This window comes from Brachyistius frenatus, unplaced genomic scaffold (assembly GCF_029030835.1).
Source record: "Brachyistius frenatus isolate BFR_SWC_R1_liver_20210118 unplaced genomic scaffold, ASM2903083v1 Contig_26, whole genome shotgun sequence".
In the NCBI taxonomy this organism is placed as follows: Eukaryota; Metazoa; Chordata; class Actinopteri; family Embiotocidae; genus Brachyistius; species Brachyistius frenatus.
In genome coordinates this window covers 1,062,119-1,080,274 of record NW_027210625.1, presented here as the reverse complement: position 1 = coordinate 1,080,274, position 18,156 = coordinate 1,062,119, and the positions used below count along the sequence as shown (strand labels likewise).

Below are 18,156 nucleotides of genomic sequence, written 5' to 3'. Positions count from 1 at the left end.
CGAGCTGATTCAGAGCGGAGATTAACTTCACTCAGAGGCTATATTTTTCTGGGTGGGGGGGTGGGCTGAAAATCCGTCTTGGATTGGCAGCAGAAAAGGAGGATCGAAGAGAGAGAGAGAGAGAGAGAGCAAGAGAGAGAGAGAGATGGGATGGATAAAGGGGCAGGATGATTGACAGGTGATCAGGCTGCTGGGCGAGCGGACAGTTCAGCCCCAAGAGATGGATACTAGTTGGCAGCATGGACTCTGTAGATGCACACACACACACACACACACACACACACACACACACACACACACACACACACACACACACACACACACACACACACACACACACACACACACACACACACACACACACACACACACACACACACACACACACACAGCATGGAAACTGACACGAGGTTTAATCTTATAAGTCCCTTTTCCCTTGTGTACACATCACAGTGTATTTCACACTGCATTTAAACACACTGTACAGCATATAGACATAATTTCTCCCGTGTACGTGACGCAGCTGCTGACTTATTGTTTCAATTCTTTAAGAGGTCCGGTTTATTTTTGATCTCTATACGGAGGGTGAATAATGACAACAGTGTCATATTCCTGTCCAAGTGGACCTTCATGCTGCTTCTGTTTTTGTGTCATCGCCGTATTAAGGCCATCCATTAAGCCCCTGCTGCCACTACAGCACAAACACACAAAAACACACAAATCCTTCCGCTCTGTGTTTACTGTTGCTGTTTATTCAATATTCCCTGAAGGTAGCACCTTTATAATCCTCATTGTAACAGCAGAACTGGCTTTGTGTGCATTGCTGTTAAAAATGTGGTTAAAGGTTAAGTGAACTGTAATGTAACATATCAAGCAGGCTGGTTTTCTTACTTGAGTATTTGCAGTGTTAACAGAAGCAAAGGACTTGCCCAAAATGCATAAGGAACACTGTGCTATCTGTCCCGGCCTTGCTGCTCCAATGGACCTACCCGGCATTTCGGAAATCTCAGCATTCTGACCTTAAATTCATGTGGAAAACAGTTTTGAATGGGAAAGAGGAGAAGCTACATCAGAGCAGCTTAAGCACGCTCGGTTTAGCAATAATGTGATGGTCTTGGAAGCAAAAGGAGGAAGCTTTTGCTCAGGCAGATGAAAAGCAGCAAAAGGGGGGGAAAAAAGCAAGAAGGGAGGAAAAAAAACAAAAAACAGGGAGGAGCGTTAAGGGACTAACGTGCTGTCACCTGTTTGCCGGTTCGTTAGCCGAGAGTGCTGCTGCGTGCTCTCATAGGGAAAGCTTTTGATGCCTAATTTGCCGCTTGGCCGGGTTTGCGCATCGCTTGCTGCTCGGTGGAGTGGCTGTCCCAGTCACATCCTCTCCTAGAGTAGGATCCTCTGTCGGAGGCTCGGACAAGGCAGGATGAGGAGGCAGTACAGGGATGAGGGGGATCACCCGCGCTCAGAGGTACGTGGTCACTAAAGGCACCTTTTTAAAAAGAAAAAAAAAGGAAAAAAGAAAGACAGATGAATGTTGTGCAGCTCTTGGGAATTACTTGTGGAGAAGAAGAGAGGAGAGAAAAACAGCGCTTCTCTTAGCTGCTCTTTGGTGAACTTGCACTGAGGAATTAAACACTTTTGCTCCGTTTTTCTTGTGTTTTGTAGAATGTGGATGTTTTCTTTTTTTCTTTGCAACTTTTAACTTTTTATTTTGCTATTTTCTGATGTGCAGTGTCTGAGGTTATCTTTCAACTTCTTTGGTTTGAATAAAAAGAGAAACCTAAAGGGGGAAGGGATGCTTTTTAAAAAAAAAAAAATTTGATCTCCCTTTTATTCACTCTCTGCCCTCCACTTCTGTTCCTTTGCATTTGTCACAGACTTTTCTTTTTCATCTCTTACCATCTCTGTTGTCTCTTTTTTGTGTGTGTTTTTGCTACAGCAAGCTCTGGACTCCAACCTGAGTAATTTGATCAAGAGGAACAATGAGCTGGAGTCCCTCATGGGAAAACTGATCCAGACATGTCAACATGTAGAGGTGAGTCTCAGTCGTCCTTTGGGGTCACCACTGATATATATTGTCTGTGACTATAAATCAGATCATATTATGTTGTTGGCACTGTTAATCTGCTTTGGTGAATGTTATATTGGTGGTATGTGGAATGAGGAAGAATTGCACTTGTGTTTTCTATTGTCATTTGTGAATAATCTAAAAATACACAAAACCCTATTTTAATATCAAAATGTATCCATGCATTTATCACTCCCTAGTGCCTGTACAACTGATTCATTTCGTATGCGACCTGTATCATGACTCAGCATTCAGCTCCTTTAGCTTAGCATGTAACAGAGGATGGAAGCTAAAATTACAATGAAGGGCTGAATAAAAGAAATATACTATTCAAAAATATAGCGGAAATAATTTGTGGACAAATAAATGGTTTCCCCCAACTATTTGGATTATTCAATAATCATTTAAGGGATTTATCGAGCAAAAAAAAATGCTAAGCAGTGTCTGATTTCAGCATCTCACAGGTGAGGATTTACTGGATTTGTTCTTGTTTTGTTTAATAACAGTGGAAATCGAATATGTTTGGGTCCTGGATTACAGGATGATTAACACATTATTTCAAGATGTCACAGTGGAGCTTGTGCATTTTAGTCCTATTTTATGTCATTTTACAGACTGCGTAATTAATTCATGACAACATTTGAAGATGTGATTTTGACGAAAATATAGACTTTAGCGATAGTTAACATCTTTAAAGTAATGCATTAACTTAAACTTGTATGTATTCAATTTAAGCCATATTTGTGCCGAACCTGTCATTAGCTGTGTAGTGTTTTTTGTTTTGTTTTGTTGCCATTACACAGCATCTGGTTTCGCCTGACATCTTCATTTTGAGGATAATAACAAAGTGTGTGAATGTCTGCATGTATTTAGCTCTACTGTCGGCAGTTCTGTGCTAAGCCTGCCCGTTCATGTTACGCTGGCCCACTAAGAAGCTTAAAAAAAGCAATGCCACAGGGTTGTAACATCTAGGTTTGAAATAATGGAGATGAGCCTATTTGTTTGGCAAGCCCTTTACAAACTGCACGGAAAGAGGATTGTGATTTATTAAGAAGATTTCATCTTTTTTTTTTTTTTTTTTGCTAAAGTGCTGTGTACATATTTGGTGTGCATGTTTTTGTGTCATCATCACACAAAATGTTTTCTGGGAGCGATGCCTGGAGGGGGAATTTTGATGATGCAGGAATTTTAAATCTCTTCGATCATCACAAAATGACCAAAAATGTAAACATTACACTGTAAAAGTCAAAAATGAATAAATGATGAACACACAAAGGGCAAAAAAGGAAAAAGATGCTTGACCTTCTTTTTTTTGCCAGTGCATTATCACAACTACACATACAGTAGGGTCTCACACACATTGTAAAGCCCTAAAATAGCCTTTGGAGTGTACAGTGATAGCACCCTGTCTTTAGGTGCAAAAAGGCACACTGTGCAAGTAGAAGATTAAAATTCTTAAAAAATGACTGGTGATCATGAAGCAAAAATACATACAGAAACATCTCTAAACTCAGTAAATGAAGCTGTCCGACATGAACATAATGAATGTGAGAAGGAAACAAAAGAAAGAGCGTCACACAGAAAAAGCAAAAGACATCTTGGCTTGCCATCGGTGAAGCTTTCATGTCAGATTAAGCTGTTCCAAAACTACTCTGAAGATGGCTGCTGAGATTCTCTGACATGTCAAAAAAGAAAAAGAAAAAAAATGCAATCTCACATCCTGTTCCTCCTAGTCACCATCTGTGGTTCAGCTTTAATGCTCTTTTTTATTTTTCAGCTGGCATCGTGTTTTTTTGTTGTTGTCGTGGTTATAATAGAATTTTAAACCATATTTGGACCCCTCGCTGCTGCATTTTGCATGATGAAAAATAGGACACCGTCATAGTTTTAAAGTCAAGTGTCAGTCAATAATCACAAAAAGACAAAGACAGCTACTTTTAGGTGTATAACATGCAATACAGTCAATGATTCCATGTAACACGAACAAAAAAGTACCCTGAACTATGTTTCAAAGCCAAAGCAGCAGGAAAACTTCGGGTGCTTTCGGCTTGATGCTGCAAAAGCGTCGGCAAATACAGGCCTTTAAAGTTTAACGTCTCCTCCCCTGCAGAAAGTTCATTGCATGTATATTTCCAAATGTTTGGATATCTTCCAGGCTTGTAACATGTGTGTGTGTGTGTGTGTGTGTGTGTGTGTGTGTGTGTGTGTGTGTGTGTGTGTGTGTGTGTGTGTGTGTGTGTGTGTGTGTGTGTGTGTGTGTGTGTGTGTCAGTGGTTAAATGAATCACTTAATGTCCCTGTCAGGCTCCAATCTGTCATACTGATCATATGCTCCAGAGGGCTCTGCCCACAGTCATTAAATGCTCCACATCTTCACATGGAACATGATGTACTTTGGATGCGTGCGTGTGTGTGTGTGTGTGTGTGTGTGTGTGTGTGTGTGTGTGTGTGTGTGTGTGTGTGTGTGTGTGTGTGTGTGTGTGTGTGTGTGTCTCCATGAAGCATTGTGGGTGGTTGTTCCTGAGAGATTAGCAATATCAGAGCATGTCCTCTTCATTCACATTGAGTCCTTGACATTTACAGTCATGAAATGTCATGTCAAGAAGAAGCAAAGCAGAGCATCATGGGGAACTAAACAGACAATGTTAGCCCTCCCCCCCCAAAAAAAAAATCTAAAACTTTCACTAGTTTCTGTTTGAGTTGTTGGAAACCATTTCTAACCTGCCTCAAATGAACCTCTACGTGTGCCTATTGATATTAAGAGAAGCTACACACACACACACACACACACACAAAAAACAATTGCTTTTATATCCGCATAGCTAATTGGTGTACAAAAAACCACACAGAGATAACATATATGCAAGCTTTTCTCAAAGTAAACTCTTTTTAATCTCCAGCTTCCCCGGAGCTGTCACGGTGATGTTGAAGAAACCAATTAGCAGCGCTGAATAGACTGATGCAGCGGATTTGCTATACAACAGAGCTAAGGCGTTGAGCTCAGCATGTCCCACATAAACAGTGAGATGTAATCCAGGTGGCAAATTGTTTCTGTTGGCAACAAGATCCCCGAAAAAGTTGCATGAACGCTGTTTAGGACGGGACGCTGAGGAGATAGTGGAGGTGCTTTCCAGCCTTGTTTGGCTCTTTGGAGGGAAAGCAAACGACTCCCTGTGATGTCATTATAAAAGCACCTGCCAACGTACAGTATATGTGTGTTTGCACAACAGTGTATATTTGTATGAATAACTGCGCAACGTCTCGGGTCGGTAACACTCGCAGCTGACTTCCCTTTCATTGCTCCCGGTGCTATCGCTTCGCTGCAGCGAGAAAACACTTTACAAGGTGCTGAAAGGACCACGGGGAAATGACCACAATGAGGTATTATACGTTATGTTCGGACCTGAAGTCCTATAATTGGACCAGAACAACGTTTATGGCCTGCTCAGACTGCCGAGGTTCCAAACTGCACAGTGATTCAAATGCTGGGTGCTGTTTTCTCTTCTCAGTACCATCATGGCAGAAACACTTTGATTGTCGTCAACTGCGTCGACTGCACTTTTCAAAACCCCTTCTGACCAAATTAAATCATTTTTATGATTTTAAGCTTAACTGACATTAGTGGGATTGGAGCCAATCAGATGTTTTGAATACACATCATATAGAATGCAAAGTATGCTTTTTTTTCTTGAACACACCTTGAAATGGGATTGGGCTCTGTAATGAAACACCCTAAAGTGAACGTGAGGGCGGTTACAGCACTGGAAAACCAAACGTGTAGAAAAGTATCAAAGTGGTAACCCTTTCCGCTGCCACAAACAGGAGACACTTGACTATAGACACAAATATATAAATGACCATAATCTCTTATTATATCAAAATGGGACAATTTGTCAGCCAACCATTAGGATACAACAACTGGAAACAATCGCCAATGAAGCGTGGCCTGACCCATATATTCATGCGGTGAATTTGGGTCCAGGCCAGCCCAATAAACCTTGACACATCATGACATTTAGACAGCATGCGAATACTGGCCCACGTTCAAATGACAACCTAATGTGACAACAGTCACATCTCGAAATGATATTTAGTCTGATCATAGCACACAATGCCAAATCAGTCGTTGCTGGGACACAAAGGAGGAGCTATGAAAACAGCTTGAATGCAGTTTAGAGTTTCCATGGCAGCCAGCTACAAAATGCAAAATGAGTATTCTTGTCTGCAATCTCAAAGTTTCACATTGGTAACTTTCCCCTCTATGGTGATCAACTCAGGTGTGGGGTGGTGAGCAGATAGCACAAGGGAATGGGATTTGTAAGAAACACTAAATAGTGTATACATTTCATATTCACAATTCACACTGTCAAATAAAATGGCAGATGCTAAATGCAGTGCACTCTATAGTGAATAGCAGGTGATTTCATGATCCTTGTGTCTGGTTCTTCAGCATATTGCTGAGTCGGCTCTCTTATTAGCACAGTGCTTTCTGCTTATTTTACATGTCACTCAGCACTTGAGCCAGCAGGAGGCCGAACGCCTGAATATGCCATCTTCCTCGAGTGTTTGCTTCCAGAGAGGAGGTCTGGTTGATGGAAGAAAATAACATCTTGTTTCTCGGTCGACATCATGCCGAGCCATTGCGCATGCATCCCCTCTGTATTCCCGTATCCTCACCCTTCATCAATCTTTTTGTTTATGTCATTCTCTGTGTGGTTTCCCAGGTGAATGCATCCCGCCAGGAGGGCAAGCTCCTGGAGGAGTGTGATATCCTGATCGACATAATTCAGCAGAGGAGGCAGCTCATTGGCAGCAAGATCAAAGAGGGGAAGGTGAGGTGAACACTGAGAGGGGTGAGGAGTGCAGAGAAGATACCATTTATTTCCCTTGCTGTCTTTAGATCCGTCTTTTATGTGCAATCTAGTTTACCTGATAGATTCAGATTCCTGCATTGTCTCTAGCTCAGCAAAAAGTGAATGAATCTAAACATAAGCCTGTGAGCAGGGCGGTTAGCTCAGCCACCCTGAAGAGCAGACCAATCAGCGACCAGTGTCGGTGGCTAAGTGCGACGGTAGCTCAAGTCAAGCGTTTGTTACAAGATGCAGTACCAACAGTGGTGGCGGGGTGGCGAAGAGTTGTTCCAACGCCAGAAAATATTAACATGCACGCGGTGAATTTGGGTCTTGTAACACCAGGTTAATAATATTCCGCAAGAACAATCAAACTCCCTTATTCATTAATCTCTCTTTAAACACCCCGGTATCACATCAGAATACCGTCAGACCACATTTTCTGTCCAAAGCAAGCCTTCATTAAGGCTGCCTGACCTGATCCTTATCCCACTAATAGACGACAAACTCTTCAGAAGTCTAATGCAAACCCTTCGACACAATCGGAACAGAAAGAAAAAAACAGTCAGACCGGTCAAAAGTGGATCCTGCAGCATAGGGGAGGGCGCGTTAACTTGTACTATAAACCCGGACGACTTTAAACTGTGTCCAATGACGCTTGAAATCCATTGGGTATTTTTTTTTTTTGTAACCATGGTTTTCAGCTATTAAGATTTTGATCAGATAAAATTCTGAAATAATTATGTAAGAGCCAACAGACCTCTACAAATTGCTTTTTAGTGGAGTGCCACATCCTGATCAATAACTCAACATGCTCTTTTCAAATAGAAAGTTTCTGTCAATCTTTAAATTAGATGACTTTGTAATCTCCATTTAAATCCACTGAAATTTGCATTTTTTTGGGGTTCTTTTAGAAGCCAAACTGAAGATGAAATATCCTTTGACCTCAATCCAACTGCTGACCTAAATATGTCTCTTAAAATCTTTGCTCTTAGGGAGAGGGAACAAAGCTGGGGGGCAAAAAAGGGGAAAATGAAGTACCAGATTTATACGCAACAGAATCATGGATGAGCCTGAAAAATGTCATGTCAGCTGGAACATGAGAAGCTTAGCTCATGTTATTAAAACATATGTCAAGATGTTTGTCTGTCTTTCGAAAAATTTAACCTTGAGGTGTCGGCCTCATTTATATTCATAGTTTCAATCGAGCCAGGGCTTCTAAACAAGAGGCAAGAGAGAAGGTCGAAACAAATCAGCTTCCAGCCCTTGTAACTTTAGCTAAGGATGCCTTATCTATAATTTACCTTCTCTGATGTTCATGCAAATTAAGGAAACATGAAGAAATAGATGAGTCTCTGCATCAGTCAACCCTTGATTTGACCTTTTTGTGTACGTGTTACATACAACACCTATTATCTTAAACTGCATATTCTTGGATCATTTCCTGTTGTCATCCCTGATTATTTTCTCATCCCTAATGATCTGCGACATCTTCACCTGGATCAGGACGTTTTCTGATTTGATTGTTTTGATCCTTCCTAACAACATACCATCCCTTGCAGGCGCACAGGCTTCGGAAGCTCGCCCAACAGATTTCTAACTGCAAGCAGTGCATCGAGAGGTCCTCGGCCCTCATCACGCAGGCCGATCAGACGCTGAAAGAAACCGATCACGCTCGCTTCCTGCAGACGGCCAAGAGCATCAATGAGAGGTCAGGCGGCCCACACACTGAGCATACATGCCGGAGTCATTCAGCTTAGCACATGAAAGGTCTAGTGTAAGGGAGAGGTTAAACGAGTTCACGCAAGAGATGTTGAGAAACAGTTTGAAAAACTTTGTCTGCTTAACTTCCCCGACTGCCAAGACAAGCAAAGAGGGATTTCATCTTTTATTTAGCCTAATCGTATTCCTGCCCCTGCATTAAGCTTTGTGACTAATTGATTTGGAAATTGAGAGCAAAAAACCCTGTGTCCAATAAGCAAATCCTCAGGAGAAACAAAGGAAGTCGTATAAAAAGAAATCATTATCCTTTAGTCCTTCAAACAAAAGTAGTTTCAATCAGAATCTAATCTAATCTAATCTAATAATAAGGAAGCTGATTTTTTTCCCCTCAGTATTCTTTAAGTTAGCAACGAAGGAGCTAATGGTGTATATCTGTTATAGATCATCAAATCAGATCTGGTGCAAAATTATACAAATATTTGTCTCTATAAGAGTAACACTTGTGACATACAATGATACTTAAAGTTTGTGAATCTTCCAGAATTTTCTATATTTCTGCACAAATATGACCTAAAACATACTTTCCATGCTATATATACATATGGAAAAGGCTCCCTTCGTAGAACAATGACAGAGTTATAGTTTCTGTTATTTGTTTAACTGATTTCTCTTTATCTGCTTTCAGACTTATTTATAAAGAAATATAGACATTTCTGAAGGATTCACAAACACCAGCATCTATGCACAGTAGTGGTACTTTAACTTTAAAAGTCCACTTGCGGCGTGTTCAAATGTATAATTACCAAAAACAAAATAAAAATAAAATAAAGAAGATCCATATCCTAATGTAATCACATGTAATCAATCAATTTCACCTGCTACTGATCTAGGGTTTCCATGGCAACCGCATCAACCCAAGTGCTGATCCCAGAGATACACCTAACGGACACCTTCGACACCTTCGCCCTGGACTTCACCCGAGAGAAGAAGTTGCTGGAGAATCTGGATTACCTCACTGGTAAGCCTTCATGTTTTCATCAAAGCCTTTCTGTTCAGCGGGACATCTATTGATTAAAGTCAAAACAGTCTGTGACCTGCATCTTCCCCGTTTTAAATTCAGGATGAATTTGTGATGTCTGAAGGGAAAATCAATGGGCATTTTAGTGCATGTGCATCATCGTCTCTTGATACCGTCTTTCTTGGAGGTTAGAATCACCGACCAAATGTCCTTTTTGTCTGTATCTAGTCTCACCCTTTGAGTCTTTCAGTTTCTCACTGACCATGGAACCCAAACGTTGGCTCTAATTAAGATCCCATTCCAGCTTCAAAATTTGGATTTAAAAAAAAAAAAAAAAATCTCTGCTGTCTTCAAGCATTGCGTTTGAAGGTACAGACCCCAGCCTGTTAACTCCAAAATACATTTTCCACCTTAATACCTGATGTCATATTTGCAAAGGACCCATCAAAAAAATGCCGCTGTTTGAGTTATGAGGACGCTGGGGACGAAAAACAAAGCATCGGGTGTCGTGGTTATGAAGCTCTGTGAAAATGGCTGGCTCATATTTACTCGGTGCGATGCATGAGGGCCTCGCTGGAGGGCCTTTTCACTAAGTGAATCAGTCTGAATCACTCCACTATGTGAAGCCACTCATGACAGAAGGCTCGGGAGAGGGAGCGAGTGACGGACACAGAGAGGGATAGGAAGTGGCTTTACAATCAATTTAAGCTGTGCCTTTGTATCTGTGTTTCTTTACCTCGGTTCATTCTCTTTCTACGAGAGGCTTCACAAACGGAATACAAAGGAGTTTTCGTTCTATTTATTTCTACGTAGAACAAAAACAGTTCGAACGTTATAAAGTTTTCCCATGAATCAATGCATCGTATTGCATGTATACGAGAACCAACCCAGTGTCTCTGGTTATGTAACGTCTCACATTTGTTACTGCTAAATGGATTGTGATATTTACTCTTCCTGCTGTGTAAATGTGACCTGGCTTTTACCTCAATATTTGATTTTTTTCCCCTCTTCATTGCTTTTAATGCTCAACCTACCACTCTACTGGAAAGAGCATTTTCAATCCCGCGTGTAATGAAGCCTGTGGACTCATAAACTGACCCGAATGAACACGCACATGGTTAATTCAGGCTTCTGTTGCTCGAACAACCGACAACCTTTGAGAGTGTCATCCCTTCGGAATTTCATTCATGTAATTTGCAACTTTATCCAAACAGAATATGGCATTAGGGCCTGAGATGATGCTTCTTTTCTGCACTCTTTGCAGCTCCAAGTGCTCCGTGCATAAGGGAAGAGCTGTGCACGGCTTCCTACGACACGATCACTGTCCACTGGACGTCGGATGATGAATTCACAGTGGTCTCCTATGAGCTCCAGTATGCCATCTTCACCGGACAGTCCAACATTGCAAGTAAGTATATATGGCTGACAAGAAATGCTGAAATCACAAACGAACTTTCACAATTTTTGGAAGCAGCAGAATAGATCTTGAAACAAACTAGAGGACATGGCCCAGTTGTCCATTTGGCCATGTGGGTAATACCACTAATATTCGGTATCAGCAGCATTAGAATTAACCATTTACAGTTAAAAGCGCATGTATTTTGCAGCTTTTCAATGTGCCCGGGGGGGCACATGAAAATTGAAGGGGCCTGTTCACCAACACACTCAGGGGTTGAAGCTGTAGCAGCGTCTATGGCACGCAGCTCACGGAAGCAATTAAGGCACTTCAAGACCCTTAGCATCCAATTGATGCAATTTGTGGCAAAAAATAGCAGTGCTCCTCAGAGCTGTAATGTAGTTAAATCAGAACACATGGACACAGATCCAGTGTGACATACATTTTCAATTGTAAAAAAGCGAGCAAACATCTATATATTGTCACTTGAAAACATGATGATTCTCAGGCAAGTTCTAATGTTCTAAAGACAAAACCTCCTGTTTACATCCCTCCAAAATTGAGCTACGGTTACCTACCGAATTAGGGTATGACTTAATCTCATATCGTACATGAACAATATGTAAAAATGGAGTCACTAGGATGCTGGCTCCCAAAAACCTGTGGCCAGACTCGAGGGTTTCGAAATGGTACTTCCCAAACAAATAATTGATGTCACAGTGGCTTGCCACTTTGGCAAGCTACAACTTTCCTCATAATTTTTACATGTTTAACTAAAAACAAAGACACTTGCAAATCAACAACCACAGGACTTCAGGCAAAAGACATATATTTGTGAAACAGGATGTAAATGGCTTTGGTGCAAAAGTCTCCAGGCTTCAGAATTGAAAATGCAAAGGGCAGTAAAAGCAACTGGAGAAGTCTTTGAAATGTCTTGTTTAGATGAGGGGAAATCAAATTTTCATATTATCATTAAACATGAACTAAATACATAAAGAATAAGCTACTAACTACTTGTTTAAAAAAGAAAGGTGTCTGGAATTGGGAGTGATAGAGGTGTTATTAATACAATTTTAGCTACGGTCCTTGTCCTACTAACACAAACATATCCAATATACAGAACTTTTTTGTTCAATCTGGCGGACACCAGCTCCCCTAAGGCAGCTGGGGGTTGAAGTGCTTTTCTAAAAGCTGAGATAGCGGTGAAGTGGAAGTGGAGCCTCCTGAAGTGAAGCCTCTGGCCTTTATGCGACATGATGTTGTCACACATCAAATGACTATAGCTCGTGAGGGGATGAAAGGGGATAAGATGTGACAATGGGGAATCCACATTGTGTGTAGAGCACTCAGTGAAAAGATTAGACTTCAGTGGATATGCAGAGTTCTTACGTCGATGTGTGCAAAACGTTTAAGCGCCACTGAAGGAGTGAGACGTCGCATCAGGCGAGATGACAGCCGGAAAGCGATTCAGCATCCCAGACACACACACACACACACGGTGACACAACCAACGTCTTGTAAAACAACAGACATGCAGTATAGGTAGACATACACACACACTCACTCATCCACACAAGACCCAGAAAATCACGAGCACACTCGAGTGAGCAACAACTACAAGGAAGGAAATGGGGTCAGGGCAGCTGAAGAGGAGCTCCCATGCTCCCTTTCAATCAAACTGCCTTTCCTCTGTCTTTTATCTATTCTTTTATATATTCTTTTTTGAAGTATTTTTCTAAAGATTCAAATAGCATTACCTCACAGCAAAATTTCAGTGCCTTCTTTGATTTATTTTCCCCTTCTGCTTAATTTCCTCTATACTTTATTCTTTCATTTGTTTCACCCTTCACATCTTCCCAAGGTTACATCTTTGTCATTGCCTTGTCATTACTTTACAGTTTAAAGCATATTTAGAATTGACAGCTATTGAACTAATGTGACACTTTCTTCGCCTCCCGCCTTCAAACCCCCGTCTCTTTCCGTTCAATAAGATGCTGTGATTTTTCCACTGCCGCTCTTATCACATCCCCTAATGTCAGAGGTGTCGCTGTTGGCATCCGAGTCACGGCCAGATAATTCCCCCTGGGACAATTCAGATGAATCACGATGCCAGAAGTGCAAGTCTTGTAATGTTAATGCAATAAAAAACATTAAAAACAACACCCTTAACTGCCGTGCATAATTGTTCAGCACAGCCTTGTGAATTGGATTTCCAGTGGGAAATGTATGACAAGATGAGAGTGGAAGACAAACTCTCTTTCTTATCTGCAATTTGTGTTTGATATGCGTGGAACTGCATGATTCGTCATCATTTTAATTAATTTTCCCATGTGAAGTCGTACAGCATATTCCAGACGGAACGGCTATAGTAACGTTTTAGCAATTAACTACATAGAGTGATGCTCTAGTGTGTTGTAGTTGCTTAGAACAACACTACATGTATGTTTAGTGGCATAAAGGCCAGAGGCTTCACTTCAGGAGGTTCCACTTCCACCTAAAGTCGTATTTCTTTTCAATTTTCATAAAGTCAGACCCCATTCTATCATTTAATGTAAAGGTTTGATATAACACAAAATGTGTATTATTCTAATATGAAACGTATTCTAAATATTGGATTCATAAGTTAATTTGAAATGAATGCAGGTATCTGTTTAACATTACTAGTCTTACTCATTTGCATTATACGTTCATTTACAATCGAATTCCATATAAATATGTAATTTAAAGGCTGGTCAAATCAACTAGGCGGGCATCTAGGCAGGTCTTCACGACAAGATGCTGGACATAATGAGCACAAGTTTACGCGACCGTGTAACAATGAAAACTAAATTCAAGGCGCTCGTTACGGAAAGTAATTTTCCTGGTTTTCACTTCTGGGTGGCCAACCAAGACAGTACAGCAGTATCTTCTTAAGTAAATTTCTCAGGCAAACACAGCCATGACATGGCTGGAAAATGTAGCTACACCCACATACACACACTTAGGAGGTTGGTGCAGCAGTGTTAAAGTCCCATTAAATAAGAAAAAACATTAAAAACATCACACCGAAGACACGCGCACACAGCAGTGAGAGCGCAGTGCAGCTATGAAGCCAACGAGGTGCGAATAGTTTCCTCTTGTGCCTTTTCACACCCTCTCACCTGTTTCCACTGCCACAGGCTCGCACACAATCAGTTATTTAGTGCACTGCCCTTTCACACAGCTGTACATTACTCCTCTCCAGGAAACTTTGAAGTAAATAGTTTCTTTCCTGTTTGGCTATTTCTTCTTTTGTGCAAAATGCGCCAGAAGTTATAGTTACATGTATTTCTCACCAGCTTTCTTATTTCTTCCAAACTTTAGCCTTTGCAATTAATGTGCATTTAAACTGAAAAAAAAAAAAAAAAAATCTGAAAACGTAGATATCATTTCCCTGATTTAACTGACTATGCACTAATTCCTCCTTCCTTATCCTGCTCTTCTTTTTATCTCCTCTTAGGCCTCTGTAACTCCTTGGAGAGCTGGATGATTGTTCCCAACATCAAGCAGAACCACTACACGGTACACGGGCTGCAGAGCGGCACCAAGTATATCTTTGTTGTCAAGGCCATTAACCAAGCAGGAAGCAGGAGCAGTGAACCGGGTACTCTGAAGACCAACAGTAAGAAAATTGAGTTTTGCTTTTTAAAAAAATGATGTCCAAAAAAATGTAATTCAAATGATCGGTGAAAAATGCTGCCTGTTTAAGATGTGTTTATTTTTGTACAATCAGGCCAGCCGTTCAAGCTGGACCCCAAATCAGCTCACAAGAAGCTGAAGGTGTCCCACGATAACTTGACAGTGGAGCGGGACGAAACCACGTCCAAGAAAGGCCACAGCCAGGAGCGCTTCACCAGCCAAAGCAGCTACGGCGTGGTGGGCAATGTCTACATTGACAGCGGGCGTCACTACTGGGAGGCTCTGATTGGAGGGAGCACATGGTGAGAGCCATAGAAATTTCAGGGGTAATTTACCGAGTCTGTTTGAGCCGAGGTTCAAGTTTTTTTTTGAATTGTCCTCTCCTCCCCAGGTACGCTGTAGGGATAGCCTACAAATCAGCCCCCAAGCACGAGTGGATCGGCAAGAACTCGGCCTCCTGGGTGCTCTGCCGCTGCAACAACTCCTGGGTGGTGCGCCACAACAGCAAGGAGCTGGCCATCGAGCCCTCGCCCCACCTGCGACGCGTTGGGGTCCTGTTGGACTACGACGCCGGGTACCTGACCTTCTATGACGCCGTGGGCTCCCAGCACCTGCACACGTTCCATGTCTCCTTCGTGCAGCCCGTGTGTCCCGTGTTCAACGTGTGGAATAAGTGTCTGACCATTCTCACAGGCCTACCCATCCCTGACCACCTGGAGGGACTGGAACCCGACAACTGAAGGCTACCAGACAGACAACAATAAGTCATTATCTTAAAGCTGCACTGGGCAAGAGTTGGGAGAGTGATCCATCCTCTTTACTTCATACAGATCTGCTCTATTTACCCAAATTAAATTCTGCTCATGTGCACGTTTGCACCCAGAGGCAGAGACAAAACAGTGAAATACAAATGGTCTCCTCTCTAACAGCAGCAAATGAACACTGTCCTAAAATAAGCTGGACTCAACAGCATCTACTTCAATCTTCTTTCCCAATTTGGTTTTCTTTCCTAAATGCATCAGGCTTCACTTTCTCAGACAAAAATTTAACTTGCTTGCATTTGTGCAAAGTCACCTAGTGCAGCTTTAATGTGCAGAAAAAAGAAGAAGAAGAAATGCCTAGGGTGTCATTTTGTCAAGCTTCTCAGAAGTGATTTTCCTTTTATTATAATTTCCTTAAGCAGATACTGTATGATGCCGGCTAATATTGTGTTATACTCTAAAAAGTCTTAGTGAAAACCCTGTCTAGATGGAGTCAGTCGAGTTCAAATGGAAAGTTCTGGGCGGGACAGTCCAACTCTGAGGCACTTTGGGCTACGATGAGAACTAGGAAACAAGCCAAGAATCAAGTTGTATTTTTTTTTTGTTTCTATCACTTTATCAGATATAGCACTTTGAAAATCCCTTAAAGTACACGCCCTTTAATTAATCACAGTTGCTATAAAGAGCAGAATAACAGATGTATATTTTGTAAATTCATTGCATCCCCCCTCTTATATTTCCCCATTCATTAAAAAGGAACCAAAGTAGCCATTGCTGTCTATTCAGATAAATTTTACTCTACGATAATTATTTTTAAAAAGCGACAGAGAGGAAATAGCGTTATAATAATATTAAAATGCACGATTCCCTTAAATATAGACCTTGTTTTTGCACATTGTTTTGTAGCCTAAAAACAATTTAATTAATTTGAGTGCAATTAACATGTATTCATATTGGGCAAGTGTTGTGTTCTGTTTGACTCGTTCATATTGTTTTCTGGCAGCAGGAGTACTGTCTTCATGGTTTCATGTGATGCATAAACTGTGAGTTGTGTTGCAGTTGTTGCCCCCGGTTATTATTGAAAATAAGGGGTAAAAATGCACATTTGGGTGTTGCTGTTTTCTCTTTCTTTCTCTCACTTTTCTGCAAAACGAGCATATGGTTTGATAAGACACAGCTGTGCCGGTGTACCAGGAACCATTTGTTTTCTTTCAATGGAGTCTTTTTGAAATTGTACACGTTGTTTCATCAAATCTACAATTACATTCAAAACTTGAAGTTCCTTTGCAAAAACACGTCACTTGATTGAGACAACACATCCATGCACAAAGTCTAAACTGTTGCACAATGATGATGTCAGAAGGGTGCACCTCATTCTTCACTTCAGTTAATAGCTGAATCCTGATTTGGATTTTCCTTGTTTTATTAATAAAAAGGGACAAAACACCCGAAAATGAAACAGCCACTGATACTTATCAAGGTCGCAGCCCGAAGAGGAAAACTTCCCAAAGGGACACAGTCAAGTCAGGACTCTATAATTTAGATTAGTTCTATATGTAATAACAGTTTCAAAACCGTGTAAATGTAACGATTTCTCAATGGGATTTGGTTGGATTCCCAGAACAGGTAAAAGTAAGGAGGACAATAGTTCTTTGACTTTGTGTTACCTTGGCAATACATTGAGCTGCGTTGTTTCATTGTATCTGATATATAGTGCTTAATTTAATGTTTCCATTTGAACTTTATGACCATGGTGTTATATGTTCTGTCGCTGTGGACATTTTTAATGGAAAAACAAAACAAAACAGGATACGAGTGCTTGCATCACTGAGAAAAGTCTATGAGAAGGTGGGAAATAAACATTGTTCCTTTTCACATCAAAGTGTGCTCTTTTTTTTTCTTCCTTTCAGTGAAGTAATAGAGCAGTAATACAGCGTGTGAGAATGTCAAGAGCCAATCCCGTAAAAACAGGACAGGGTGAAATGCCAGGAGGCCATTTCTGTCTTTCTGGGGAACTCACAAGCAAAGATCACAAATTCAAGCAGTCCCAAATTCAATAAGTTTAGACTATGATATTCTGTTCTGAGTGAAGTTACTTCAGTAAGGTGCTGTACTTGTTGCCGTGAGCAAGAATCAAGACATTCAAAGCTGCCAAAATCAATATTTTTACATCACTTCTGCTTCATAGAAACAAATGCAGCATCCGAGGACTCGACTGCACCTGTACTTTATCTCCCACATGATGAATCATCAAAGCAAGAAAATGATGTCAAACTCTTCAGTAAGTTCAGACCTCACTTGCCGAGTTCACTCGAGTTTGTGAGCTTCCTGTGGGGAAGGGGAAGTTGTCGAGTGTTATCATGTGAACTTCCCGCGGACATCGGGGGTCTCTTCCTGATATTTCCAGGGGCAATTGTTCTTCGACGGTGGGCGGGAGGGGGCGGAAAGGGGTTCATCGCTGGACGGCCAGCCTTAGCTGAAGCTTTGTGTGTCGTTCACACAGCTCAGTGGTGAGAGCGGGGAGAAATGAATCTACCCAGCACTCTGCTGAGCAAACAAAGGGAAGAACAGAGAGACAATTTACAGACCGCCACCATAAATAATGGAGGTGTGTGTGTTTGTAATACCTGTCATACAGAGGATCCGTTGACGCTATTAGGGTGGACATCTCTCTGTTTTACAAGTCATTGG

General features: G+C 41.3%; 1 protein-coding gene across 4 annotated transcripts in view; it reads left to right on the top strand.

Moving 5' to 3' along the window:
- Positions 1–17,341, top strand: part of LOC138620724 (E3 ubiquitin-protein ligase Midline-1-like) — a 54,928-nt gene extending 37,587 nt beyond the window's left edge. For all 4 annotated transcript variants that reach the window (XM_069698139.1, XM_069698138.1, XM_069698140.1 and 1 more), the window contains 8 exons: positions 1,934–2,029; positions 6,786–6,893; positions 8,474–8,622; positions 9,524–9,651; positions 10,916–11,059; positions 14,526–14,687; positions 14,799–15,006; positions 15,096–17,341. In XM_069698139.1, the coding sequence (XP_069554240.1) occupies positions 1,934–2,029; positions 6,786–6,893; positions 8,474–8,622; positions 9,524–9,651; positions 10,916–11,059; positions 14,526–14,687; positions 14,799–15,006; positions 15,096–15,444 (1,344 nt within the window). In that variant the 3' untranslated portion in view covers positions 15,445–17,341. The remainder of the gene's footprint in view (positions 1–1,933; positions 2,030–6,785; positions 6,894–8,473; positions 8,623–9,523; positions 9,652–10,915; positions 11,060–14,525; positions 14,688–14,798; positions 15,007–15,095) is intronic.
- Positions 17,342–18,156: the final 815 nt, after the last annotated feature.